The 27,231-nt window shown below is 47.8% G+C and overlaps 1 protein-coding gene across 6 annotated transcripts in view; it reads right to left on the reverse strand.

The window, feature by feature from the left end:
• STIM1 (stromal interaction molecule 1) overlaps positions 1-27,231 on the reverse strand; it is a 188,838-nt gene that overhangs the window by 2,933 nt on the left and 158,674 nt on the right. For 4 of the 6 annotated variants that reach the window (XM_073879621.1, XM_073879622.1, XM_073879623.1 and 1 more), the window contains 7 exons: positions 18,984-19,161; positions 14,299-14,476; positions 7,735-7,902; positions 7,144-7,244; positions 6,634-6,869; positions 5,207-5,299; positions 3,450-3,516 (listed from right to left, as the gene is read on the reverse strand). In XM_073879621.1, the coding sequence (XP_073735722.1) occupies positions 3,450-3,516; positions 5,207-5,299; positions 6,634-6,869; positions 7,144-7,244; positions 7,735-7,902; positions 14,299-14,476; positions 18,984-19,161 (1,021 nt within the window). Of the gene's footprint in view, positions 1-1,224; positions 1,262-3,449; positions 3,517-5,206; positions 5,300-6,633; positions 6,870-7,143; positions 7,245-7,734; positions 7,903-14,298; positions 14,477-18,983; positions 19,162-27,231 lie in introns of all 6 variants that reach the window. The other 2 variants (XM_073879625.1, XM_025848489.2) reach the window with 2 other exon arrangements.

Here is a 27,231-nt window from a genome sequence, read left to right on the forward strand (position 1 = left end):
GGCCAAATGAAGACAATACCAACTCAATGACCTTGCAAGGCTGTTTGGAGGATCAAATATGTTGGCAAATCACTTGGAAATGGAGGAAGTATTGTGGGAATGAAGATGATGAGGCCAGTCAAGCTGGAAGACCCTTACGTGGGCCAATCACAAGAGGCTTCTTTGCAAGGCTGAGTTATGGGGATGTGGCACTGCACACTGGACATGCACACGCAGAGGTTAGTCCAGAAAGCTGAGACCCTCTAAGGGGCTGGCTATTCCTAAGAAGGCCCACAAACCAATTCTGAATGCCTCCTCTCCTGCCTCTACAGACAAAAGGGTAAATTTGGGGGTCCCCTGCCAGTCCCGTAACTCTCCCTCTGCTCTCCCAGAAGAGAACCCACAGGAGGACCAGAGGAGAGGGCTAAGGGAAACGCTCAAACATCCAAGTCAGGAAGCAAAGGGGAAAAGTCAGGAGTGGGAGGGGAGAGCGCCATAGGACCGGGAAAGGAGGAGGCTGTGGGTCAAAAATTAGGAAGGGCGCCAGGCCCCGAAAATAAGCAAAAGCAGAAGGTTGGCTCATAGCTACTGGAGGGTTAATTCTCGGTAGGAAACAATTAACTAAGCAACTACCCCATGGGCCAGTATCTTCCTGGAGACAAAGAACAGCAGAGAACAATCCCAGCTCCAACTCCATCCTACAGATACTGTTTCAACCACATCCTCTACTGTTTACTCATGTTCAGTCTCATATTTGGTTTCGGATATCTGACGCTGTCCTTCTTTCTAAATGTGCCCTCGTTTCCCTAAGCTCCAAGATGATCCTCTCCATATCCTGCCTTTTCTACACACATATGGGCCACTGAGCAAGGTGCCGAGACAGTTCTGGGGAGCAACCGCACTGGGAAAAGGGGCCCTCTATGCTGACAAGATGAGGATCCCAGGAGCTTACTTTTCTAATGCCAAGGGAGAGCAGTCAGGGGATTGGGGCCCTCCCAGCCTCACTCCTCGTGGCCCACAGCCCCATTTGGCCATGATTCTCATCCCTCCATGCCTTGTCATCAGTTAAAAGCTGAGACCTTCCAAAGCCAGAAAAGAGCCTGGAGGAAGCTCAGGTAGATGCAGGAGGTCAGAGGCCTGCTGAGGCAAGCTCACTTTCCCTCCCTGAATCGTTGAGACACTCAGGACAGGGGTGTCCCTCCCCAAAGGCTGGGCTGCCTTGGGCTTCCATACCAAGCTACTAACCTTACTAGAGAGCCTGTTTGTCTTTAGAGACGATCCTCTGGTGCATGGTGCAAAAGAAAATTCAGTAGTGAACAGGCCAGGTGGGTGCATGTACCTCCCTGCCCTCCCTCCCCACTGCCCTCGGCTTAGGCCTTGGAGCATGAGATTTGCAGCACCCCCTAGTGCCCCGAACCCCAGTCCAGTCTTCTCCACCTGTATGGAGAGGGGCAGTCTCCCTGCCTAAGCTTTTGGATGACAATGAGGATGAGAATGAAAATGAGCCACTGTGCTGGGTGAAAGTGCTAGCAAAGGCAGTCCCCTGGTGAAAGACAAAGGAACAGCCCTCATGGATAACTATCCGGATGTTCCAGGAGCAGAGCGAGAGGGACTGGCATCCAGAGTGAAGCAGGACCAAAAATCCACAGCAGTGTGAGCAGGCTGAAGCCCAGAGGCCAGGGCTGGGCTGGGTCACAACTTCGGAGATGAGAGGTCCCTCTGGAGAAGGACTTTCTGAGGCTCCCCTAAGCTTGTTCAAGGCTCTCATCTCTGACCCTAGCCTATCTCCTGAGGTATTAGCTGGGAAAGGCCCGGCTGCTGCTAGACCAGGCTGTGGGAGGAAGCCTCTCCCCAGTTCTTACACAGTTCACGTATCGAGACCTCGTAGAAGGACAGAAATACCGGAAGAGTGTCCGGGCCTGGAAAGTCAAGTTCGACTCTGTGTTCTGTTCCTAATGAGCCGTGGGACCTGGGGAAAATTACTTGACCCTTCAGAACCTTAAATCCCTACTCAAAGTGAGTACTTTAGGTTCGTCCCACCTATAAACTTCTTGTCCAAAACCCTGAACTTGTTTCTCCTCTTCAGTTCCCTCATTCCGTGAAGGGTCCCACAACCATTTGGTCACCCAAGCCAGAAACCGGAGTGTCCTCCTAGGTCCCTCCCTCTCCTCGACCCCTCCTAGCCCGTTGCCAAATTAATCCTCCCCTTGCCACGCCTAGACCCCACTACCTCCCCTACGGGTCTACCTCAATGACTTCCAAATTTCTGTAGTCTCCCCTTCTCTTCTTTATACAGGCCCCTAAAATGTTATTTCTAAAACGCAAATCTGATTCTCTTCCTTTCAGAAATCCTTTTGCAGTGCTCCCTCTCCTAAAAGGTGATGGCCCAAGCCCCCTGCCTCTCAAAGCCCCTCCCCCTCCTAGCCTCATCTGCCACCCCTTCCCACCAACATACGTCCAAGGTCCTAACCACAGTTATATCCTATTCTCTTGAACCTCCACACCTCTGCCCATCAGGCTTCCTCTGCCTAGACCACACTTTCTTCTGCTCCTGCACACAGGGCATTAGCACAAATGTCATCTCTCTTGTGACGTGCTCCACCCAGGTACACACTGTTAGTCACTCCCTCCTCAACACCCCCGTAGCACTTCTCAACTTGTTCCATAAGTGTCTGTGTACCTCTCCCGGACGCTGGGATTGTATCTTATCATCTAGGAATCCCCCTGCCCCGCAGAGCCTGGCCCAGAGCAGGTATCCCTAAATGTTCTATCAGAGGGGTAAAGGAAGCAAGGCCTCCAGTGAAACAACGAATGTGCAGGTGCAGAGTTCAGGCCCAAGTGCGACAGGACCACGAGGGAGGGGCGCTGACTCATTTTTAGAGTCGGCAAAGCCCAAACAGAGAAGGGCACAAAGTTGTGGGAAGTGAGGCTGACCTTAAGAAGGAGCCCTGGGGCTGGGAGAGAACAAGGAGAAGATGCCCCACTGCACACACACACACATACACACACACACACACACACACACACACATACACACACAGACCCAGCTGACCAAGCAGCAGCCAGCAGGCAGAGGCCAAGGTAAAGGCAGCAGAAAGGGAAGGAAGGCAGGAAAGAAAGAGAAGAGAGACAGCCAATACCCCAAGCTCTCTGAATGCCCAGGCCTCACAGCGCTGCTGTCAGAAGGGAGTGGGCCAGGGTAGGGCCCCATCTGGAGGAAATAGGAAGTGCTGTGGTGGTAATAAACAGGGTGGACATGGACGGTGGTGATGGAGGTGGTGGTGGAGGAGGTGGTGGTGGAGGAGGAGGTGGTGGTGGAGGCGGGAGAGGAGCAGGAAGAAGAAGCAGAGGCAGATGGAGCGCTGGTCCCGTGGCCTTCAGAACTGAAAGACTGTCCAGATGAAAGGCTGCACATTCGCCTCAGAGAGACCCGGCTTGTCAAGAAGTGGCCAGCCTCGCCCTCTACCAACCTCTGAGATCCCAGGCCATGCTGTGGCTCCGTCAGCCGCTGCCGGACACTGCACTGCAGGGTGGGAGCTGCAAAGAGAGGGAGGAAAGGGTGAGGGAGGGCCAGCCTCCTTCAGGCTGGCAGGCAAGCAGGTCTGCCCCCTGGAGAAATGCTTGCTGCGGCCCACTCTGGGCCCTTGGTGCCCAATCTGGAGACTGAGGCACCTCCTCCCAAAGACCTCCCACCAGGGCTCCTGAAAGGAAGGGGAAATTCATGATGAGGTGCCCAGGGCAGTTTTAGTGGCAGCTGCAATGGAAGGAGACCGAGGGCCACCATGACTAGAAAGGAGAGGCAGGGCGGTGAGTGGGAGGAACAGGCAGGGCCGGGTGGGATGGGGGTGGGGGGGCAAGGTCCAGGAGAGCGCTAAGAACCAGCCTTTCTAGAAAGCCAACCTCAGGAAATAATTCGCAGTGTAGACAAGGATTTATACACAAACACGCTCATCACATCGGTAGTAATAATTATGTGATAGTACACATAAAGTTGGAACAAGGGGAAAATGATAGTATATCCAATTGCTGGAAAACTCCACAGCTATTAAAAATGCTGCTTAAGATTTGAAAAACATACAAAAATACCTACTAAAATTGCTCAGGGGAAACAAAAGGATACAAAATTAGACATAAAAGAAATACCTCAAGCTATGGAACACAACAGACTAGAGTCTGAAACAAAGCCTTTCCACTTGTAGCCATGACCTTGTGCAACTTACTTCCCTACCTTAAGTCCTGATTTATAAAATCCTGCAGAGTTGTTGTGAGGCTTCAGGAGAGCGCATTTAAAGTACCTGGCACAGTTCATGGCACTCAATAAATAGTAGTGGTCATTATTACCTTGACCACATAAAAAATTATTAAAAATTCCACAGACCTCAGAAGACTGTCAGAGAAGATGCTCAAATAGGGTGGAGCTCTGGGTACCTTTTTTTAATGCCCATATTTATACTTTTCACTTTCCAAATTTCTTCTAACAAGCGTGCAGACAACAAAGAGCCAGCTCTTGGAACGATGCTATAGATCAGGCTCTTGGCAGATGACGACCACCCGGCCCAGTGAAGGGGATATGTGGACAACAGGCAACTTGGGAATGTGCTAGAGCATCCCCCTTGGGCTCACTTCCAGCTCCAGCTGGAAAGAGAATTTCTACCTTTGTTTTTACTCCTCTACCCTGTGAGATGGGCCGCCCTGACTTCTCCCTAAAGATGGGAGAAAGAGCCAGGTGACGAGGGTGCCAGAAGCCACGGAGGGGCCGCAAGGGAGAGAACACAATTCCACAGTGATGGAGCGCTGGGGAGGCAGGGCTTCTATGACTGGTGGCTTTTAAGGCAGAAGAGGAAGAAGCAGCATGGAACAGAAAGAGGTAAAGGGGGAAAAAGAAGAAAAGGGAGAAGAAAAGGGAGAAAAGGGAGAAAGGAACTTTCCTTCTCTCTTTCCATCCCAGCCCAGCTGGAAGAAGGGCCACCAGGACTTCTGTCTAGCTGGGCTGAAGAGAGAAGCCCAAGCCTTCCATCACCATGGGTGTTCTCTCTCTAGCCCTCAGCTGAGCAGGCTGATTCTTCTCACCCCCGAACCTCTCCCTGCAGTTAGTAGGGGCAGTGCTGAGGGAACAGAGGGAGCAGGCAGGGGAGTGAGGCAGGCAGGCAGAAGGGGCTCATGGGGTAGGAGTGCTGTTTAGTCCCAAAAGTCGGAAAAACAAAAGCCCCAAAGGGGCTCCTCAAACCCGGGTATTTCCAGAGGGACTGATCATCCGAGCCGGCGGATGTTGAGCAGAGAGAGCGATCACTGAACCTACGCCCCATCAGCCAGGCAGCATCTAGGGTCCAACAGCCAGGCCAAAAGGAGAAGAGAATGTGATTTACAGAGGGCTTCAGCCCATCCTTCAGTGGGATAAAGGGAGGGCCGGGGGCAAGGGGTGGGTAGCTCGGAGCTAATGAAGGTCCCTTCCAATCCATGGAACATAGGAGCCTTTAGGATCAAGATCTGCCTGCCAGTGATCCTAACCTCCTTGGGCTTTTGATTAAAGCCCTCATAGGACATCACACCATGGTGACAACGTGGCTTGGCCGGAGGCAAAGTATTGCTGAACAAATGTGCAAACAAATCCTGCCTGGAGCTGGAATCCAGCCTGAGGAAAGAATCTGGCTTTCTGAAAGTGAGCCCCTAGGCCAGCCTCATGGGATACGGGCCCAGGACCACAGCTTTTCCTTAAAATCGCCTCTGATCCAGAGAAAATTTCAACCAGGCCACTCAGGGGTAAGCCCCTCATTTGCAGAAGATTTCCCACAGTTGTCTCCTGGCTTTGCTCTACTCAGCTCTCACCACTGGAGGGGAGAAGACGGGGAGGGAAGGCCCAGGAAAGGGTGCAGAGGTCCAAGCATTCAGGTGGAAAGCCAGACATGCTTGTGCAGGAGATCCCTCCGGGACAAGAACGTCTTTCTGGCTTGGAGGACTTAGGGCTACTTCTCTTTAAGGGACTATTGCTTCATGGGGCCTCACACAAAAAGGCAGAGAGAAAAAAGATAGCATCCCATTCGTCCACTTTAGCAATTAAAATAAAGAATATAAAAATGAAAACACAGGGGCGCCTGGGTGGCTCAGACGGTTAAGCGTCTGCCTTCGGCTCAGGTCATGGTCCCAGGCCCCGCATCGGGCTCCCCTGCTCCGCGAAGAGCCTGCTTCTCCCTCTCCCACTCCCCCTGCTTGTGTTCCCTCTCTCGCTGTGTCTCTCTCTGTCAGATAAATAAATAGAATCTTAAAAAAAAAAAAAACACATAAATAAAAGCACTCAAGAGGCAAAAATGAATATCATTTTTATATTATGAACCACTAAAGGAGATTGTTTTTATAAAGGCACATGGGGAAGAGAAAGGAGGATAAAGCGATTTTAAAAACACAGAGTGAAGGGAGACACACTGAATACAGTAGCCCCAGAGGGGCAGACAGAACATACAGTGAGAAAAATCCACCAAGAACACAACCATAGAGGAGTAGCCTGATGTGAGCTGTGCGTTATGACCCACGGCCGGGCACTGACCTCACTCCCTTGGCATCTGCCCCAGATGCTGCTGAAGCACAGCAATGGCCAACAACTTCTCAACCCGGGCCCCAGAGGCTCCTTCCCTCACCCCCACCCAGGAGGTCACCTACATTGCATGGACAAGGGTGACACCATCTCCTCATCCAAGTCATCCACATCATCCGTCATGATGAAGTGGGCGGGGTTGGGACGCGTACTGCCCATCCAGCTGGGGTCTATGTTGAGAGCAGCCACCAGGGAGTGGATGCCGGGGTTGTTGACAATCTGGAAGCCACAGAGGATCTCAATCTGCTGCCAACGGTGCAGGCGCTCCCGCAGTGCTGCCGTCACCTCACTCAGAGCTTGCCTGGAGCACACGGGACAGAAGTGAAGCCATGGGTGCCTGGGAGCCCCAGCAGGAATGAGGCCTCTCAGAGGAGCAAGCGGGGGGGAGCGTTGCAAATAACCACAATTAAGTCAGACACTTAAGAGCAATGTGGGAGGCGGGTAAAGGCCGGGACAGGAGACCAGGGCCGCCCCTCTACCAGTGAAGAAGTACACCTGGGGTCGGAGACTCTGCCCACCCTCCAGCTCTGAGGATGGATGGACAGCGCCAGAGCCGGGCAGCAGGTGCTACTTACTTTGCAGTTAGGATTTTGTGATCCACGTCGTCCAGAGAAGAGCTGTGGGCCACGTGGAAGGTGCCGAAGAGTGTGTTTCTCTTCTTTTTTATCTTCTCAGCCTGCAAAATGAGGTCCTCAGCTTAAACAGAGCAGGGATTAGAGGTTGGAAAATGAGAAGTGCCTTTCTGTGGCTGGGTCCCCTTCCTCCTCCTAGCACAGCTTAGGCTGCACAAGAGAGAAGAAGAGAAGAAGGAAAAGGAAGGCAAGGGAAGGGCAAAGAGTGGGGGAGGAGAGAAGATGGAGGCAATGAGAGAAGCAGCGGGACCCCCTGCTAGACCCCCCGACCCCAGGAGGGCTCTGCCCCATGGCGGGCCGGCGCTGACAGAGCCTTCCCTCTACCTGCCTCCACCGGCTTCATCTTTCCCTCATTCCCTCCTCCAGAAACTTGAGGACATCATCAGGAACTATGTATCAGGAAAAGAAACAGAACCCAGCACCGGGATATCTCTTGGTCCCACAGTTGGGACGGAGAGAGGTGGAGGCAAGGAGGCAGGGTGGGGGAAGGGAGCGGGCCAGGAGCACAGAGGACAGCAGGAGGGCGCGTCTCACCCCCTCCTTGGCCACCAGCAGCTGCTTCTCGGCGTTTTGCTTCTTGATGTTATAGTACTGCACCTCCACCTCGTGTGTCAGCTGCAGCCACTTCTGAAGGGCCTCTGGAGCGTACCACGAGCTGTGTGACTCCAGTTCCTTCTCTGCTTTCCTCAGGGCCTCCCGGACCTGTGCAGCCAAGAGGGTGTGACCATTTACTGCTGCCAAGACCCCCTCCAGTGCCTCTGTCTGATACCACCAAATTCGGAGTTCTCACCTGCTAGCTCATGGGCGCTTTCAAGCCTCTCAAAAGGCAGAAAGGGCAAGGATTATTCTCCATATTTTATACACCACAGGAGGCAAGCTCAGGGGACAGTCACCTACTCAGGGTCACACAGTCAGTAGTGTCAACTAGATCTCAAATTGAGATTTTTTTTGCTGCCTAGACTAGAGTGCTGTTTGCCCACACAATTACCTGTCTCTCCCGGTCCACAGCCAATCCCCAGCAATCTTCCCTGCTCTCTTGAGGCACAGGTCAGCTCAGTGAACCATCCTCTTTCTGAGAGTTGGGGTCTGTGCTTAGACCTCATGACATCATGATGTGGCAGGAAAAGCACTTGACTGGGAACCTGGAAATCTGGTTCTGGTCCCTGGTCTGTCACTCAACTGGTCCTGCACATCTCAATTCTGTGTGAGGAAAGACTTTCTCCCTCACAAATCCCAACCATAAGTGAAGGGGTGATCTCAGGACGAGGTATGAGAACAGCTCAGGTCAGAGACCTTAAAAATGATTGCTACTCCGGAAGGGCGTTGGCCTGAATGCTCTCCAAAGTCTCTGTAGCCCAGAGGCTAGGTCTATGATTCTCCCATTGAGCAGGGCAGGTAAGCTTTGAAGGGCACCCTCTACAAAGGGAGTAGACAACAATCGTGCTTACTTTTAACGAGGCCAAGACATGAAAGAACCACTGTGTAAGCAGAAATCTCCTTACTGACTTCTCAAGCAAGGAGCATACAATGAAGTAGACCATCACAAAGCACTGAACGTGGAAGGTCTGAGATTACACAGACATTACACACACTGGATTCCTTGCTATCTTCCCCAGGCTACAGTATTCACTGACCTTTAGCTGGTCAGAATCCCAAAGAAAAGGGATTGAGAGCAGGCTTATTATGCCCACCTTCAGCCAATGGGGCAAGTACCCCAGAGCAGGCCCGAGGTTCTACCCATGGCATATGATAGACTGGGAGGGCCTCAGCTAAGGACAGAACACCTTTATTCCTTAGACAGCCAATGAGAGGCCCAATCTTCACATGGTTTTTGTTCCTTGGAAGAGAAACTATAACATAGCCCACTCCTGGCTTTGTAGATTTAAAATGAAGAACAGATACCGCCGAGTCTAATACACCAAGTCTGAAATGAATGATCCAGTTCTACCTTGAAAGGAGTGAAAGAAATGGGAAAGGCTAAGGGGAGAATGGGAAGAGACGAGGAAAAAGAGGAAATAGAGGGAAGTGTGACAGTTGGAAGGGCTGGCCTAACAGGCTCAAAACTTTTTAATGGGAGAAATACTTACAAAATGGGGAAAAGGAAACTAGGGGGGGGCGGGGGGGCAAGGAGACAGAGACAGACACATCTTGCCACATACAAGGTATATATGCCTGAAGGAGATGAGAACTGTGGCAAGTCAGAATATTCTTTTATTCTATGGCTGTGGTTCTCAACCTGCCACACCCTGGAATCACCTGGGGGAACTTTAAAAATACTGAAATCTGGACCCAAATCCAGGTTCTGATTTCACCGATCTGGGGTGCTGGCCTGGATATCAAAAATCTCGACTGCTCTCCCAGTGATTCTAATATGCAGCAACGTTAATAACCACTGGCCATGTGCTTTCTAGGGTCACACCTGACTCCCACTCCCCCACAGGATGTAGTAGGTCACAGCACAAGAACAATTCTTTTTTTTTTTTAAGATTTTATTTATTTATTTGACAGCAAGAGAGACAGCAAGAGAGGGAATACAAACAGGGGAGTGGGAGAGGGAGAGGCAGGCTTCCCGCTGAGCAGGGAGCCCGATGCAGGGCTCAATCCCAGGACCCCGGGATCATGACCTGAGCCGAAGGCACACACCTAACGACTGAGCCACCCAGGTGCCCCAAGAACAATTCTGATCCATCACAACATCTGGGGAAAGCTACGTTCCGAAAATTATGAAATTCTTGAAAAACAAATTATTATAATTATGAAAAATTTTCAAGGACATCAGATGGCTCTAGAAGCAACAAGGACTAGTTCTACAGTTCTCAAAGTAGGATCCAGGGATCCTTGAGTGCATCCTTTCAGGGCATCTGTGAGCTCAAACTATTTTTGTAACAATACTGAGACATTATTTACCTACCTTTTTCACTCCCTTTCTCTCACAACAAATTATAGATTTCTCCTGAGGCTACATGATGAAGAATATCATAACAGATTGAATATAGATACTAATATAAGAATCCAGTAGTCTATTAAACCAGATATTAAAAATATTTACAAAATTGTAAAAAAAAATCATTTCTCACTACATTTTTTATTTTGAAAAATGCAGTCATTTTTCAAAAAATATTATTTATGTTAACATATAAAGAGTTTAATATACTCATTTTAAATGAATTAGTAAATTTTTTAAGATTATTTGGGTTTTTTGGGGGGGGGCTCAAACTCACAACCTTGAGATCAAGAGTTGCACGCTTTTCTCACTGAGCCAGCCAGGTACCCCTGAACTAGTAAATATTTTTTAGTTTTCCTAGTTCTAACTTCTAACAGAGTAAATAGCAACAAATTGCCCCTTTAAAAATGTTCTTTGAGGTCCTAAATAGTTTGTAAGAGTAAAAAGATCCTGAGACCAAAAAGTTTGAGAACCACTGAATTAGATGAACTAAAAATCCAGAGAGGGGAAAAAGGCTTTCTAAGGTGAGTTCACAATTGTCAGCCATTTTCTTCCTTGGAGGCTTTTGATGGTTCTGGGTCAGAGCTGATAAATGGGCTCGGCGCGGGCAGTGCAACTCCACTGGGACCCAGGGAAACCAGCCTAGTTTTTGCTGGTAGTATGATACTGATATGACAGATTGGAAATTGAGATGTCCCAAACATACACCCCATTTTCTTCATTGAGCATTTACTGAGTTCTGAGGCTGTGCAGGAGAACACGTAACTAGGCCAAAGAGTGCAATAAGATCTCCCACAATTTCATAATACTTAGGAAACAAAATATTGCGGGAATTCCGGAAGGGACCCGTTTCAAACACACTGCTGATCCTCCCCTCAGAGCAGGAGGCCAAAGAGCTAAATTAAAATCCTCCCAGTGACAGACATGAATTTCTCATGGGCTCAGGAGAAAGAAATCCACTAGCTCTCAAGAAAAAGGAAGGGATGTGCCTGAGAAACTGGGACAAATGACTGCTAGACCAAGTCTTACTAAACCTACAACCCAGTTCCAACATGGCTCAATTTCTGATTGGCCTGACGTGATTAGGTCCTCATCCTACGTACCTACGTATCCTACGTACAGGAGAAAGGGGGTGGGGGGGGAGCCTCTATTTGACGGAGGATAAAATCATCTGGGGCCTCTGTTATTGTTTTATACACACTGTCCAGTATTTACTAAAAATATATTACTAGACATCAGAAGAGGCAGGAAAATATAACCAATAATCAAGAGGAAAAATAGGCAGTCTCATAAGTGATCCAAATGTTAGAGTTACCAGAAAAGGACTTTAAAATAACTATGATTGAAATACTAAAGAAAATACAGAAAAGATAGACACAAAAGATGAAAAGATGGAAATTCTGGGCAGGAAACTGGAATCTATAAAAGAGTAAAATGAGCATTCTAGATCTGGAAACTACAGTATCTGAGAGTAGGATCCCACTGGATGGGTTAAACAGCACAATGCTCACAGCAGAACACAGGATTGGGGAATCAAAGATAAATCAATAGAAAATAACCAAACCAAAGCAGAGAGAGAGAAAAAAAAAAAAAAAAGACACAACTAAGTAAGCATAAGAGATGAGTGGAATCCAGTGAAAAGGTCTTGCATGAATACTGGATCCCCAGAAGGAGAGGAGGGAATGCAGCAGCAGCACTCCGCCAACACGAAAGAGCGTGTGCATTCTGTGGTTGTCTGGCGAAATGCTCTGTTTGTGTCCATAAGGGCAAACTGATTAATCATGTTTAAATGTTTTACATCCTTACTGATATTTTGGGCTGCTTATTATTGACAGGGGTGTTTTACAATCTCTAACTTTGATTATAAATGTGTCTATTACACTTTTAGTTTCTTCAATATTTGCTTTATATATTTTTTAACTATATTGTTAGATGTATGCAAATCAAGTGTTGTTATATGTTACTGTTAGCTTCACACATGTATCATTTTTGTCTCCAGTGATACTTCCTGCTGTAACGCCTGCTTTGTCTGATATTAATATAACTACTCCTGCTTTATTTTCTTCTGTGTTTGTAGCCTATATCTTTTCTCATCCTTTTACTTTGAACCATTTTGTATCTTTAAAGTGTATCTCTTGTAAACAGCACATAGCTGGGTTTTGTTTTTTTATCCAATCTGACAACTCTTTGCCTTTCAATTGTATTGTTTAGCCTGTTTACATAAACCAAGTCTCAACATTTGAAAGAACTGAAAACATACAGTATCTGTTCTCTGACCACAGCAAAACTAAATTAGAAATCAATGAGAAAGATAACTAGAAAAGTCCCCCAGGTGTGTGAAAATTAGGCCACATACTTACTCTAAATAACCATGCCCCCCCAAAAAAATTTGCAATAGAAATTAGAAAATCTTTTAAACTGAATGATAATGAAAATATGAAATACCAGAACTTAGTAAATGCAGCAGCTAATGCAGTGAGTGCTGAGCTGGGAAATTTATAGCTCTAAATGCCTATGTTGGAAAAGATTAAAGGTTTAAAATCAATAACCTAATCTTCCACCTCAAGAAGCTAGAAAAATAAGGGGCACAAAGTTGGCTCAGTCAGTGGAACATGCAACGCTCGATCTCAGGGTCATGAGTTTGAGTCCCACGTTGGGTATAAAGATTGCTTAAAAATAAAATCTTAAAAAAAAAAAAAAGGCTAGAAAAATAAGAAGTCAAAAATTTTTTTCAAAGTGCAAGACGTCTACAACTGAAAACTACAAAACATTGCTGAGAGAAATTTTAAAAGGCCTAAATAGGGGCACCTGGGTGGCTCAGCTGGTTAAGCATCTGCCTTTGGCTAAGGTCATGGTCCCAGGGTCCTGGGATCCAGCCCTGCATTGGGCTCCCTGCTCAGCGGGCAGTCTGCTTCTCCCTCTCCCTCTGCTGCTCCCCCTGCTTGTCTCTCTCTCCTTCTCTCTGTCTCAAATAAATAGAAACTCTTTTTAAAAAATTAAATAAATAAATAAAAAGCCTAAATAGATGACAGGATAAACAATGCTCATGGACTAGAAGACTTGTTTGGTTAAAATGTCAATTTTCCCCACATTAATCTATAGATTCAAAGCAAAAACAAGAAAAATCCCAGCAAGACTTTTTTGGGGGGAGTAGGGAAGAGTAGTAGAATGACAAGCTAATTATAGAAATTCAAAGAACCTAGGCCATCAATAAAGCTGGAGAACTTACTAGCAATATCAAACCTTAGTAGAAGGCAATGTGGTACAAGGATAGAAAAATGGATACATAATAAAGTATCTACCTGAAAAAAAAAAGAAACTTGACTTCCTACCTCATATCATACACAAAAACTAATTTGAAATAAACTACAAACCTAATGTGAAAAGTAAAACAATAACACTTCTGGAAGAAAATTTAGAAAAATATCTTGGGAAATGGGAAAGATTTCTTAAACAGGCCACAAAAAGTATCAACTGTTTTAAAAAAAGATTAAATTGGACTTCATTAAAATCAAGACCTTCTGTTCATTAAAAGACAATATTAAGAGAGCAAAAACCAAACAAACAAACTACAGGACCAGAAGGGGTGCTTAAAAGATATTCTGGGGGCGCCTGGGTGGCTCAGTCGGTTAAGCCTCTGCTTTCGACTCAAGTCGTGATCCTGGGTTCCTGGGATCGAGCTCCGCATCGGGCTCCCTGCTCTGCAGGGAGTCTGCTTCTCCCTCTCCCTCTGTTCCTCTCCCCACCACTCAGGTGCATGCTCTCTCTCTCTCTCTCTCTCAAATACATAAATCTTAAAAAAAAAAAAAAAAGATATTCTATATCTTGATCTGGATGGTGGTTATACAGGTACATGCTCATGTAAAAGCTTTCCAGCTGTATATTTATGATTTGTACACTTTATGTAAATACTTCAATCAAAAAAGAAACAAAGTAACTGTTTACACCTGTTATCCCCTATTCCTTGACCTTTTTTTTTTTTTTTGCAACTTCTCCACTACTCTTATTGGTAAGACTCTATTGACTCTTGAAGATATTCTTGGAGCCCGATTTCCAAGTCCTCTCTCATGAAACATTCCGGCCAGCCTTCTGGTCCCTGCTCTTTTCTGCCCCCTCACCCCCGAGCACGTCCAGGAATTTGTGCACTCTCCTACCTGCTCCAGCTCCTCCTCGGCGTATTTTTGGCGGCTCCGCTCATTCTCTGTACCCTCCCGCAGCTCCTTCAGCCGCTGGGCTTCCTGCTTGGCAAGGTTGATCTCATCACGCAGCTTCTTCTCCAGATGGACCTTTTCCACCTCCACTGTGCGGTGCTCCTCTTGGGCCTTGTGCAGCCTGGGGGCGATGCAGGGAGCTGGAGAAGGCCCGGCAAGGGTGCCAGCCCATACGCCACAAGTCGTAGCATCAAAGAGGAAAATGAGGGCTCTGGCACTGAGAATATATTCTGCCTATTTTGTTGACTGGCTCTGAGTTAGCTCAGGGCCCAGAGAAACCACAGTGGCTACCATAGCTCTTATCATTTTGGCCATCATTCTGCTGCCAGCAATCAAGCTAGGTTCCTGGGTATATGATTCCCTCCTCTGAGGTGGCGCATATACTAAGATCCTAACAACTACTAGTTTACAGGGTATTTCCGTGTGTCCCCCCTCAGATAATAATGTATCATTACCAGCCTAGGACGGTCCGGATTTAAGACTTAGGGAGGGGAAGTAATTGCAGGTAGAATGGAGACTGGAATTCCAATCTGTATGAGTCCAAGTCCCATAGTTATTCCCCTCATCCCGGGCTATCTGGAAGGTTCAACAAATGTAGAATACCCTGCAAGCTATCCCAAAGATCCAGAGAAGGCAGAATGGCTGGGATATGACTGGGGTGGTGGCAGGGGGATATTTAGGGAAGACAAGAAAGGAATCATTGAGTAGCAACTCTTGGAGTCCTAAGTACCTGTTCCCAGGAGCACAGAAAAATGAAATTCAGGCCAAAGGGGCTGGGCAGGGCTTAGGAGAGCCCCCTGCTGCTCCCACGCCTGAGTTTCCTTTCTGAGTATCTTTCATGGTGGGTAAGATCTCAAGGGCTCAGTTATGATGAAAATATACCTTTATGCCCACCCACACATTCTCTCTGTTCACTGACAAAACCACCCAGCCTCCTTCCCTCCTCCGTTCCTTGCTCTACATGTCCATGTTAATCCACCCATTCATTCATCCATTCTTTCAACAAGTACTTCCAAGTGTCTACTGAATGCCAAGCCCTGCACTCAGTCCTAGGTATATGGAGATGAATGAGAAAATTGTCTGGGCCACTGGGGAGCTCATGATCTAGCCCAATATAGACAAGTAAACAGATAACTATACACAGTGTGATAAGTTCTATAAGAGAGAGACCTACAAGCTGCTGGATGAGCCCAAAGGATGGAGTGACCAACTCTGCCTGAAAGGAGACAGGGAAGGTGAGGCCTGGGCTAGACCCAAAAGAAAGAGTAAGAGTTTCCTAATCCCTCTGGAAGAAGGGAAGGACTTGGCCACGGTCAGGTCTTCCTATCCTGGTAAGAAACACCAAGTGACAGGGGACCAGGGTAGGAGGGGAAAGGATGATGAAGAAGACAGGGCTCTATGGCTTAGACATGAGGTACAGATGGATAAGCTACAGAACAAAAGGAGCCCTCAGAAAAGAGCACTGACCACTGAGTTAATTAAGTAGGTGAAACAGAAAAGGCAGAGAGAGAACAGAAGTTCTGAAAACAGAACTCAACCTCTAAAAACTGCCAAGTCCAGATCTGTCAGTGGCTGACGTCTCAAACGAGGTGGTGGGACCAGCAGGGAGGGACGAGGGGAAAGGTCTAGGCTGCAAGCTTCCTGCTGACAAACTGCAGGCTTCTGCCCACTTTGTCCCTGGAAAGGGAAGTTGAGTCTCCCCAACGTACACACCAGGTGGCGATACTGGCACAGCTAACAACAAATCTGAGGCGCCATTTCCTACCCCCTGCTCCTTCCCTTGCTCAATACCCTCCTTTACTGTATTCTTCCACGACCCAACTTCCTGAAATTACACCATTAGGGATTCAGTTCTTCACTGAAGAGCAGCCCCTTCAGGAAAACCTATGATCTGTCTTGTCCAGATACTAGGGAACCCTTTTAAAGTAGAATCAAAAACCTTGACCCACTTTTATAGTCCTAACGAGATCTGGTAGAGACGAAGATCAGTAAGTACTACTGGGTGCAGAAATGAGCAAATACACGCACAGTCAAGCCTCACCCCACTCCATCTCCTCCACAGAAGCCTGAGCTTCTTGAAGGCAGCGGTCAGTTAGCATCGCAAGTAAGGGAATGAGGCAGCCTGCCTGCAGGCCCCAGCTCTAAGTAGCTATGTGACTAAGGGCAAGTCCGTTCCTTGTACCAGGCCTGTTTCTTCATTTCTAAATGGGAATCAAAATCCCCTCAAAGAATTATCTCGAAACCCAATGAAATCCTACCTGGAATGCACATGTAGCATTACATTTATTCGCCCAAAGTATCAGGAACTCTGTAAAAAAAAAAAGCTCTGTGGTGACTGGCAGCACAGGCCCGGTAAAGTAAGGAGGGACGAAGAGGTGTGTGGACACTGTCAGAGGCAGACGTGTGTGTGCACGTGTGTAAGCCCGTCTCTGGGTGTGCACGTGCATTCGTTCCTCCCAAGTGCCACAGCGGTCATTAAGCTCTGGAGGCCTTGGGAGTGGGGAGGGCTGGGAGCTTAGTTTTATCCCCAAACTTGGAATGTCTCCTGCCTAGATTCTTTGCCTTTGGAATGAAAACAGTACATGCTTTTCAGACAAATGAAGAATGGGGACTGCCCAGACAGCAGCTTTTAGCCCCCAGTTGGCAAAGGGCCCAGGAACAAGGGGCCCAGAAAAGTAGCCAGGAATCAGCTCAGAAATAAAACTCCACTTGCCCCTTAGAAACCCAGCCAATGGAAATGAATCTGATTGGGCCGCCTTTACCGAGACAGCACCCTGTGGGTGTCAAAACTCCTGGCTCACGACTTCCTGTTACGTGACCCTAAACAAAGCACTCACCTTCTCTGAGCCCTCATCTCTTCGTGATTAAAAAATAATGCATTTAAGTAGTTAACAATACCTAGCTCATAAGAAATCCTTTCCCCGCCCTCCAAAGAAAAGAGTATCTATCATTTAAAAGTAACAGAAAAGAGCCAGATGTCATTTCCTTTTACATGGATTCCTACAAAGACTTCCCAACTAGAATCCCTAAGCTGCCAGAATAATTTTCTAAAAGACAGTCCTGAAGTAGGTCCCTCCTCTTCTCAAAAACAAAACAAAGCTGGGGCGCCTGGGTGGCTCAGCCGGTTAAGTGTCTGCCTTCAGCTCAGGTCATGATCTCAGGGTCCTGGGATTGAGTCCCACGCTGGGCTCCCTGCTCAGCGGGAAGCCTGCTTCTCCCTCTGCCTGCTGCCCCCTCCCCCGCTTATGCTCTCTCGCTCTATCTCTCAAATAAATAAATAAATAAAATTTGAAAACAACAACCAACAAAGCAAAACACAAAATACCTGCATTTTTTAAAAAATTTTATTCATTTGAGAGAGAGAGAGCACAAGAGGGGGTAGGGTCAGAGGGAGAAGCAGACTCCCTGCTGAGCAGGGAGCCTGATGCGGGACTCAATCCCAGTACTCCGGGATCATGACCTGAGCCGAAGGCAGTCGCTCAATCAACTGAGCCACCCAGGCGCCCACCAAATACCTGCATTAATGCTCTATTGCTTTTTGCATCTTACTAAAACTTATCCATGTGAGGCTTAAGGTGCCAGGAATCTGGCCTCACTCTGTATGTTCAACCTTAACTACCAGGACCCCCCTACCCATCTTTCAAGGTTGCCTTCTGGAGTCCACATCCACTCATCTCCTGCCTTCCTGTTCTTAGAGTCCTCATGCCATCAGTGGGCACAAGTCACTGCACTAAGTGTGTGCTCACTGCTCCTTCGTCTGTGCGTGAGCTTTGTTGCCCCAGGAGCAGTGAATTCCTTACAATTCCCAGCACAGACCTGGTTCCTAGATGTCAGAATGTACTTGGGCTAACTGACTGACTGACTGGCACCTTCTTTTCACAGCTAGATCTCCTACAACAGTCTTTAAGTCATGTTTTGTTTAAACAGAATCGACTCTCAGGGCTAGAAGGCCATTAGTGTTCTCCTGGTTCAACCCCTTCATATTACTGATGAGGAACTCAGTCCCGGAAAAGGAAGGGGATTTACCCAAAGTCACATAACAAGTGAGTACTTATGAGATTTAGATTCCATACAAGAAAGAACTACAGGGGCGCCTGGGTGGCTCAGTCGTTAAGCGTCTGCCTTCGGCTCAGGTCGTGATCCCAGGGTCCTGGGATCGAGCCCCATGACGGGTTCCCTGCTCCACGGGAAGCCTGCTTCTCCCTCTCCTGCTCCCCCTGCTTGTGTTCCCTCTCTGTCAAATAAATAAATAAAATCTTTTAAAAAAAGAAAGAAAGAAAGAAGTACAAGTATCAGGAAGACAGATTTGTGAGATTTCTTTAGGGAACAGTGAGGAACAGTTAATTACAGGAAGGATAACAGTTCAGATGCCAGAAGGAGGATAGAATGGGCAAGCCATCCAACCGTGGAAGCTCAAGATCTCTGACAGAAGTAAGCTCCTGCCCTGGGGAGGGGTATTTGCCTGTGCAACAGCAACGGCAGGAACCTACAAAGCAGTTCTGGAAGTGTGGCACAGCCCAGCCCCGTCAGCGTGTGTCAGGGGCGAGATGGCCCACAACCCAGGTGGAAACAGGAGGCCCCCAAGAGCGGGAGGCACCACAGCTGTGGGGATGGGGAAAGGGCCTTACCTTTCCTGAAGGTCATGCAGACTCTGCTCAGCTCGGTGTAACCCCTCTAGATCCTTCATCATCTTCTTCATGTGCTCCTTTGAGTACCGGTTCTGGATGTAGGCAAACCAGCAGCCGCCCACACCAATAACTATAGACACCACCAGCATGAAGTCCTTGAGGTGATTATGGCGGGTCACTGCCAAAGAGGAAGCCATAGTGAGACAACTGCCCACTGCACAGTCAGCCTTGCAGACTCCACCGCATCCCCTCCTGTGTGAAGCCTTCCCACTCCAGAGGACTTAGTTGCTCTTCTTAGACACACACTTGCCACACACTAGTATAGTAAGCTCTCTGCCTACTTTGGAAGAGAGGCCCGAGAGCAGTACAGGAAGCTTATTAAATCATACTTCCCTAAAAATGAGTGCCTTCTCATGGCATCCCAGCTACCCCTGGCCTCCGATGAGCCCACGTGCCCACATGCAGTGGCTTCTGTCTGGCGGGATAAGCAATGCTAGAGCGCTAGAGCGGGGAGAAGGGGATGGTTGCTAAGAGTATAAAGCAATTACCACTAGAGCTTGAGGCCTGGGTGTGGGACTGAAGTTCCTGCAGGAGCCAGGTCCCCTGGACAACTTGCCTATTCTAGGTACAAGAGGCAGAGCCCAGATCAGGTAAAGGTCTGCAAGGCCCATCTGTGGAAGAGCATTTCTAGGCTGTGGGCTCAATCCAGAGACCAGAGGACAGGAGGAACATCGAGAGGATGGAATATATAAGATACTGCACGTGCCAGGAACAGAGGCGCAGATCCACCTCCGGAGAACGCCTGGCGGCAATGTGGCACAGTGCTGGTGGCGGGGGTTCAGAGCGAAACTGAAAAGCCGAACAAGGAACACCACCAGAAGGTAAGTACGAAAGCCATGTCCTGAGAACTGAGCCAAGCAGAAGAGGGCCACTCCTGGAGCCTGCCATTGTTCCCAGTCTATCAGAGCTGGGCTCTGCGCCACGGCACAGGAGACCTGAAGAGACGCCATGAGGACAGCAGGGCTGCTCCCGCGGCCCCTGCCTGCATTGTTCCCAAGCTGGGATGGAGCAGCGGTGGGCTCAGAGGAGCTGCAGATGTGGGAGTCAGGGCAGCAGGTTACCCTCAGGTTGAGGATGGGGGAGTAGCACAGATAGGATCCCAGGGCCTGGTAAGGGCAAGGGGCTCCTCAGTAGACGGATTCTTATGCCATCGAAAGAAGCATCCTGCACTGAGTCTTAGGGAGTCTGGCTTCTCTGCTTGCTTCTGCCTCATCCGGATCCCTGCTTCCTCAGCTCTAAAATGCATTGTCACACAATTACTAACGAGATCAAGCACACAGTTATGAATGAGAGTGCTTTGAGGTGTTCTGGAAATCTTCAGATGGACATTTCCAGTAGGTAATCAAGAATGTGGATGTGGAGTTTAAAGAAGAGGAGAAGTTTAAAGCTGGAAGAAGAGGTGAGAATTATCAAGTCCCTTCGGTACAAGGGCTGGATGGAACCCCACAATCCTAAGGGAATCTGTGATGTTAATTTTATGTGTCAACTCAACTGGGCTAAGGGATGCCAAGAGAGCTTTCTGGGTGTGTCTGTGAGGTTGACTTCATAACAGATTAGTATTTCAGTCGGTAGACTGAGTGAAGAAGACTGTCTTCATTAAATCACCCTCAGGCCACTGACAGCCTGAATAGAACCAGAAGGCGGAGGAAGGATGAATTTGCTCTCTCAGCTTGAGCTGAGACATCCATCTTCTGCCGTCTTATATCAGCAGTCCTGCTTGTTGGGTCTTTGGACTCAGACTGGGACTTACAGCAGCTGTCCCCTGATTCGCAGGCCTTGAACTCAGACTGAACAGTACCACTGGCTTTCCTGGCTCTCTGGGTGCAGACGGCAGATCATGGAACTTCTAGGCCTCCATCATCACGTGAGTCAATTCCTATAATAAACCTCATATCTTTCTGTCTATCTGTCTGTCCATCCATCCATCCATCCATCCAGGTTATGTTTCTCTGGAGAACCCTAACACAGAATCTATAAACCAAAATATCAGAAAAAGAGGGGAAATGAAGAATCTAGTCCGTGCCTTACTAATGATGTACTTCTCTCCATCCTAACCCCATTCCCATTCTTCACTTCCTACCACCTGCCCAGCCCACTACAAGTCTACAGCGATGTTTCCATTCCTTCTCCTCTGACTAGGATTCCCTAACCACCCCACTCTTTGGACAGGTAAACATGGGTTATCTACTGCTATCTCAGGGACTCCCTGTGTGTTTTTCAACTCTCATGCTGGTTGCCTTCTGATAGTCTGTGAGTTCCTCAGGGCCAGGGCACAAGGCTTATTTCTCTCTATGGCCCCGTACTTAGCACAGGGCCTAACCAGAGCAGGTACTCAGCGCAGGTGGAAAGGAAAGAAAAAGGGAAGAAGGCAGGCAGGTTTTACTAGGAAAGGGGGTACAATACAAAGTCCGTGTGAAAGGACAAGGCGAGTACAACTAGCTGGCCTGAGAGCCCCTCCACAAGCTCCGCTCTCAGAACCCACCCCATACCCAGCGAGCACGGCCAGGGCAGACGGACCTCGGAGCTTTCCTGAGAGCAGCTGTGGCTGGCTAGGTGAACAGAGCTAAGCCAGGGAAGCTGGCTAGGACCTGGGGAGCCAGAGGGTGGCAGAAATCCCAGCCCGAGTGCTGCAAATAGACTTCAGCAAAATGCGGTCAACTGTTAATACAATCAGGCCTGAGGAAGGGAGGAGGGTATAACAATGAGATGCTACCATGTTAACAGAGGCAGGAGTAATGGTGAGGATTTTCAGGGTACAGTGAGCATTGAGAAAGCAAGCCTCCAATCATTATCACTTTCTAGAAGAATCCCCTCTCCCAATCTATTCTCGCCACCTTCTCCAGTGCCCACGACACCCCTGCCCCTCACTGCCACTGCCATAGGCGCTAGGAATTTCTTTGGTCATCTGCACAGCCGTCGGTGCTGAGGCGTGTGGTTAACCTGGAGGACTTATTCCTCCTGCTTCTGGTTACAGCCCAAACAGTGCTCTCACTGACTCACCAGTCCGCACAAGACACTCCATGGTACTCTCCCCGCTACCAAACTGGGCCAGACTCTTCCCCCATCTCCCCTGTCTTATAGCTCTGAAGAGGCCCAGCCTCCTTCTGGGAAACTTCTAGCATACATTTCCCGACACCTGCTCATTGCTGGGCCATACGCTGCGTTATGACGACAGATGAACAAAGCTGTTTCTACCCTCAAGGAGTTCCCCGTTTAAAGGGTAACAGGAAAACAGATTGTTATTTAAAAAAAAAAAAAAAAAAGGCAGGTACAAAGGGTTATAGGATCCCAGAGGAAAGTAAGAGGGAAGGGTTGAACATGCCCGGGAAAAAGCTGGAAAGGCATCCTAGAGAAGGCTTGAAAAATGAGTTGAAAAACAAAAGAAAAAGAGGGTAAGGTAAGGATAGAGCTGACAGAGAAGAAAAACAAGCTTTGCTGGAGAGGAGCTACTCCCGCTTCCAGGGGACTTCTCCCCATTATCTGAGCTGCTGAGGAAGGAAGACAAGGTGTAGGCTTGCCCTTCCTCTCCACAGCCTCCCCACCACCCCAACAACTACTCTGCAGGCCCCGCTCCACACCCTTCTCAATACCCCTGCTAAAAGCTCAGAGGCTACACTGGCCCAGGATTAACCACAGTAGGCACACACTAAAAACAGTAGCTACCATTTATTTAGGGGAAATAAGGACATAGGGAACTTTACGAATGTACCCAAGGTCACAAAGCCACTGAATGACAGAGCCAGTTTGCTTGATTTCAAATGGAATTCTTTATATTCTATCTTGCTTGCTCTACCAGAAGTGGAGAATGGGACAACACAGTACCAAAAACACTGAAATATAAGCCACAGATCGGGTCTGAGCCATGGCTCTGCCATTTAAGAGCTGAATGACCTCTAAAAATTCACCTCATCTCCTGAGCCTCCATTTCTGAGAAATTCCCTGCAGAGGAGGAAAAACCCCCCAGAGAAGGCCGTGCTGCCAGAGAGAAGCATCCGCGGAGCCCTCCACTGCAAGCTGCCTGGGGACCCCGGGTGTCGGAGCACACCTAACCCCTGACCGTAGCACTGCTAGGGGGGCCCGGATGGATCATGCAAGCCTAGGCCAGCTCCGCCAGTGGAGGAGCCTGAAAAGGCGACGTGCTGCTCTGTGGCCACGGTGGGAGGACAGAGGTGCCTTCTACTGCCAGAAAATGGGCCCTGAGGCGCTCTGTGCTGGGCCAGTCTGATCCGTCTTCCCCCTTTCCAAGCTCGGAGGCTGCTGGGGACAGAGGGGCCCTGATCACTCAGCAGACCTTCCCGGCTACTGCACAACGAACCTCTGATTTGAGATTTCTCAAGCGTCGACTGATGGCAGGAATTTCATTAAGGCTGGGCAAGGTAGCTGTACCTGGCCCTGGTTCTCTGGGGTGCTTATCTACTACCTGCCTCCTGGTGAGCCCGAAAGAACCACAGCCTTAAGAACTCACCCTCGGGGCACAACCACCGGCCATCACGCTAAGTCCTGCATGGGGTTGGGCAGGGAACAGCACTGAAGTAGGGATTTTAGCCCATGCTCAGATGGGAAAACAGAGCTGGAGGGACACAGATCAAGGGATTCTTTTCAGGTACCCACCACGCACGGCTCCATCCTTGCAGAAGTCTCCTGGCAAAGAGCTTCCTAGTATTTTCCTCAGATTCCATCTGGCAATTTTTCAAAAATTTTCTTTAACAAGCCATCAGTAGGAAAGTATTAAAACAGTTTTGCCATCAGGACAGCTGCTGGATTCCAAAAACCTTAGCTCCCAGGAGAACACCCAGTTCTATCAGAGTCCTTGAAGGAGGGAGCCAGTAAGAGCCTTAATGACCAAGCCCATCTTACAAACAGAGAAACCAAAATCTAGGTAGGAGAACTGAATTGCCAAGGGTCACTTGATAAGGCAAGGGCCAAGGACCGATTCCTAAAAGTACAGGATACAGACAGCAGTGGAAGGAACAGACTTCCTGTCTTTTATCCTTTTACCAGGACACTTATCAATCAAAGGGTTTCCTCTCAAAAATCATGGAATGTTCACCTGAAAGGATCCTTTAGCTCAATTGTTTCATAATACAAATCAGAAAACACATCCTGAGAAAACCGACCTATACAAGGTCATACAGTGAGTGGAAATTTGCAAAAGAGACCAAGGTACTTTACTTTCCTACATTTTATAAGGAGTTCTCTTAATGGAAATCTAAGAGTTACAAAAAAATCAAGCTCTACATGTTTTATTATCATTGAGATATAATTCATATACCCTAAAATTCACTCTTTTTAAAATGTGCAATTCATGTAGGAAGACCATAGGTTTGCAGACAAATAAACCTTGTTCTGAATCCAAAAAAATTTTTTAAATTAAAAATAAAATAAAATGTGCAATTCAGGGGCGCCTGGGTGGCTCAGATGGTTAGGCATCCAATGCTTGGTTTCGGCTCAGGTCATGATCTCAGGGTCCTGGGATCAAGCCCCGCCTCAGGCTCCACACTCAGCATGGAGTCTGCTTGAGATTCTCTCTCTCCCTCTGCCTCTCCCCACGCTTGTGCGTTCTCCGTTTCTAAAATAAATAAATCTTTTTTTAAAAAAAATTAAAATAGGGGCACTTGGGTGGCTCAATTAGTTAAGCATCTGCCTTCTGCTCAGGTCATGGTCCCAGGGTCCTGGGATCAGGCCACATTGGGCTCCCTGCTCAGCGGGAAGTCTGCTTCTCCCTCTTCCTCTGCCCCTCCCCCTGCTCATGCTCTCTCCCTCTCTCCAAATAAATAAATAAATCTTAAAAAATTAAAAATGAAAATTCAAAAAGTATAATTCAATGGTCTTATCATATTTACAAGGTTGTGCAACCAACAGCACAATTAATTTTAGAACATTAACATTACCCCAAAAGAAACCCTATACGCACTAGCAGTCCCTCCCCATTTCTCACTTCCTCCAGCCTCTGCCAGCCACCCATCTGTCTTCTTTCTCTGTGGATGTATCTATTCTGGATATTTCATATAAATGGAATCATACAATAGGTAACCTTTTACGTCTATCTTCTTTCACTTAGCATGCTTTCCAGGTTCACCCATGTTGTGGCACGTGTAAGAACTTCATTCCTTTTTGCGGCTGGCTAACAGTCCATTGTAGTTATATACTACCACTTACTTAGCCATTTGTCCACCGATAGACATTTGGGTTGTTTGTAGCTTCTGACCACTGTGAACACCGCTGCTCTGAATATGGGTACATGGACTTGAGTGCTTGTTTTCAATTCCTTGGGTACGTTTCTGGGCTATATGGTAACTCTATGTTTAACTTTCTGAGTTGTTCTATGAACAACCACACTGTTCTCCACAGTAGCTGAACCATTTTACATTATCATTAGAAATGTACGAAGATTCCAATTTCTCCACACCCTTGCCAATAATAGCTATTTTCCATCTTTTCTTTGTTTTTGTTTTTAAGGTACCTATCCTAGTGGGTGTGAAGTGTCTTCTCAGCTCTCATACCTCTGTTCTATCTCAGAAACACTGTTTTCTGCTGCGGTCTGACTCTCGTAAGTTAGGTCACGTGTAAGCTGTAGGCTATATGAAGGTAGCCTAGGAGAAAATACCCCTCCCGTCCTGGTATCAGTCTAACCTGCTACACTAGCCCCTCTTGCTGGCTCTGACCCCTGGGCCCATTACCCTGCACCTAGGACTCTGGTTCCCATGCTCTCCAGCCCCAGCTGATCTTTCCAGGTAGAATCCTTGCCTACTTTAACCTGAAGTTTCTAATGCACGCTTTCAGATATGGTAACTCCTATCTCGATACAGAACAGTAACAGTCTGATAATATGTCTCAGAAGACTAAAGAAGGCTTTCAGGCTGCTAAAGGCTTCCCCTTCCTGGCGGGGAACAGAGGAGAGCTTCTGCAAAAGTAGCCTAGCTTTTACTGCTGGGTTTGACTCTTCTGGTGTTAAGTGTTCTTGCTGGTGTATACAAAGAGAAGGGTGTAAGCTGTTCATGGGAAGAGTCTCATAAAGCTCCTTTCCATCTTTCAAGACTCAGCTCAAGAATGATCTTCTCCATAAAGCTTCTAGGACTCAAACTGAAAACCTGTCCCTATTTTGTGCTCCCAGCTGAACTCTGAAAGACTTCCATGATAGTTATAACACTGTATTTGTTGATCATTTACTCTATTGTTGATATGCCTATCCCCATTTAGATGAAACTTTTTTTTTAAGATTTTATTTGTCAGAGAGAGAGAGAGAGAGCACCAGCACAAGGGCAGAGGGAGAGGGAGAAGCAGACTCCCCACTGAGCAGGGAGTCCAACGCAGGACTGGGTCAGGACCTGAGCCGAAGGCAGATGCTTAACCGATGAGCCACCCAGGCGCCCCTAGGTGGAACTTCTTGAGAGCAGGGACCCTGTCATTTATACTGGTACACAGTAGTTGCTCAATAAATGTTGGTGAATGAAAGGCCTTTGCTCAGTAGTGGCCCTCACGTAAACGCTACAGCCATTCATTGTGTCATTTATTCAAAACTTACACAATGAATGGTAAGCAAAAATGTGTCCTAAGACCAGAAAGAAAGAAAGAAAATCAAGCAAGAAAAGAAGAGGAAGCGGACAAGAAAAAGAAAACCAGTCTTCTCCCATATTGCTTTGTTTCACATTTTCAAAAGGCACAGACCTTCTGGAAAAGGCAAAACTAGGAAAGTAAAAAAAAAGACCAATGGTTGTCAGGGGTTGAGGGGGAGGGAGGGATACACAGGTGGGGCTCAGAGGACCTTTAGGGCAGTGAAACTAGCCTATACGAGACTATAATGACAATAGATACATGTCATTATACATTTGTCCAAACCCACAGACTGTGCAACACCAAAAGTCAACTCCAATGTAAAGTGCAGACTCTGAGTGATGGTGATGTGTCAGTGGTTTACCGATTTGTTATCAAACTGATGGATTTATCAATTGTTACAAATGTACCACTCAGGGCGGGGTGGGGGGGGGTTTGCTAACCATGGGGGAGCTATGCATGTACGGGGGCAGGGGCGTATGGGAAATCTGTGTACCTTCACTCAATTTTGATGCAAACCTAGAATCACTCTTAAAAATAAAGTTTATTGGGGCGCCTGGGTAGCTCAGTCAGTTAAGCGTCTGCCTTTGGCTCAGGTCATGGTCCCAGGGTCCTGGGATCGAGTCCCCACGTC

This window comes from Callorhinus ursinus, unplaced genomic scaffold (assembly GCF_003265705.2).
Source record: "Callorhinus ursinus isolate GAN/ISIS: 27379988/994484 unplaced genomic scaffold, GSC_fseal_2.0 scaffold35, whole genome shotgun sequence".
Taxonomy (NCBI): Eukaryota; Metazoa; Chordata; class Mammalia; order Carnivora; family Otariidae; genus Callorhinus; species Callorhinus ursinus.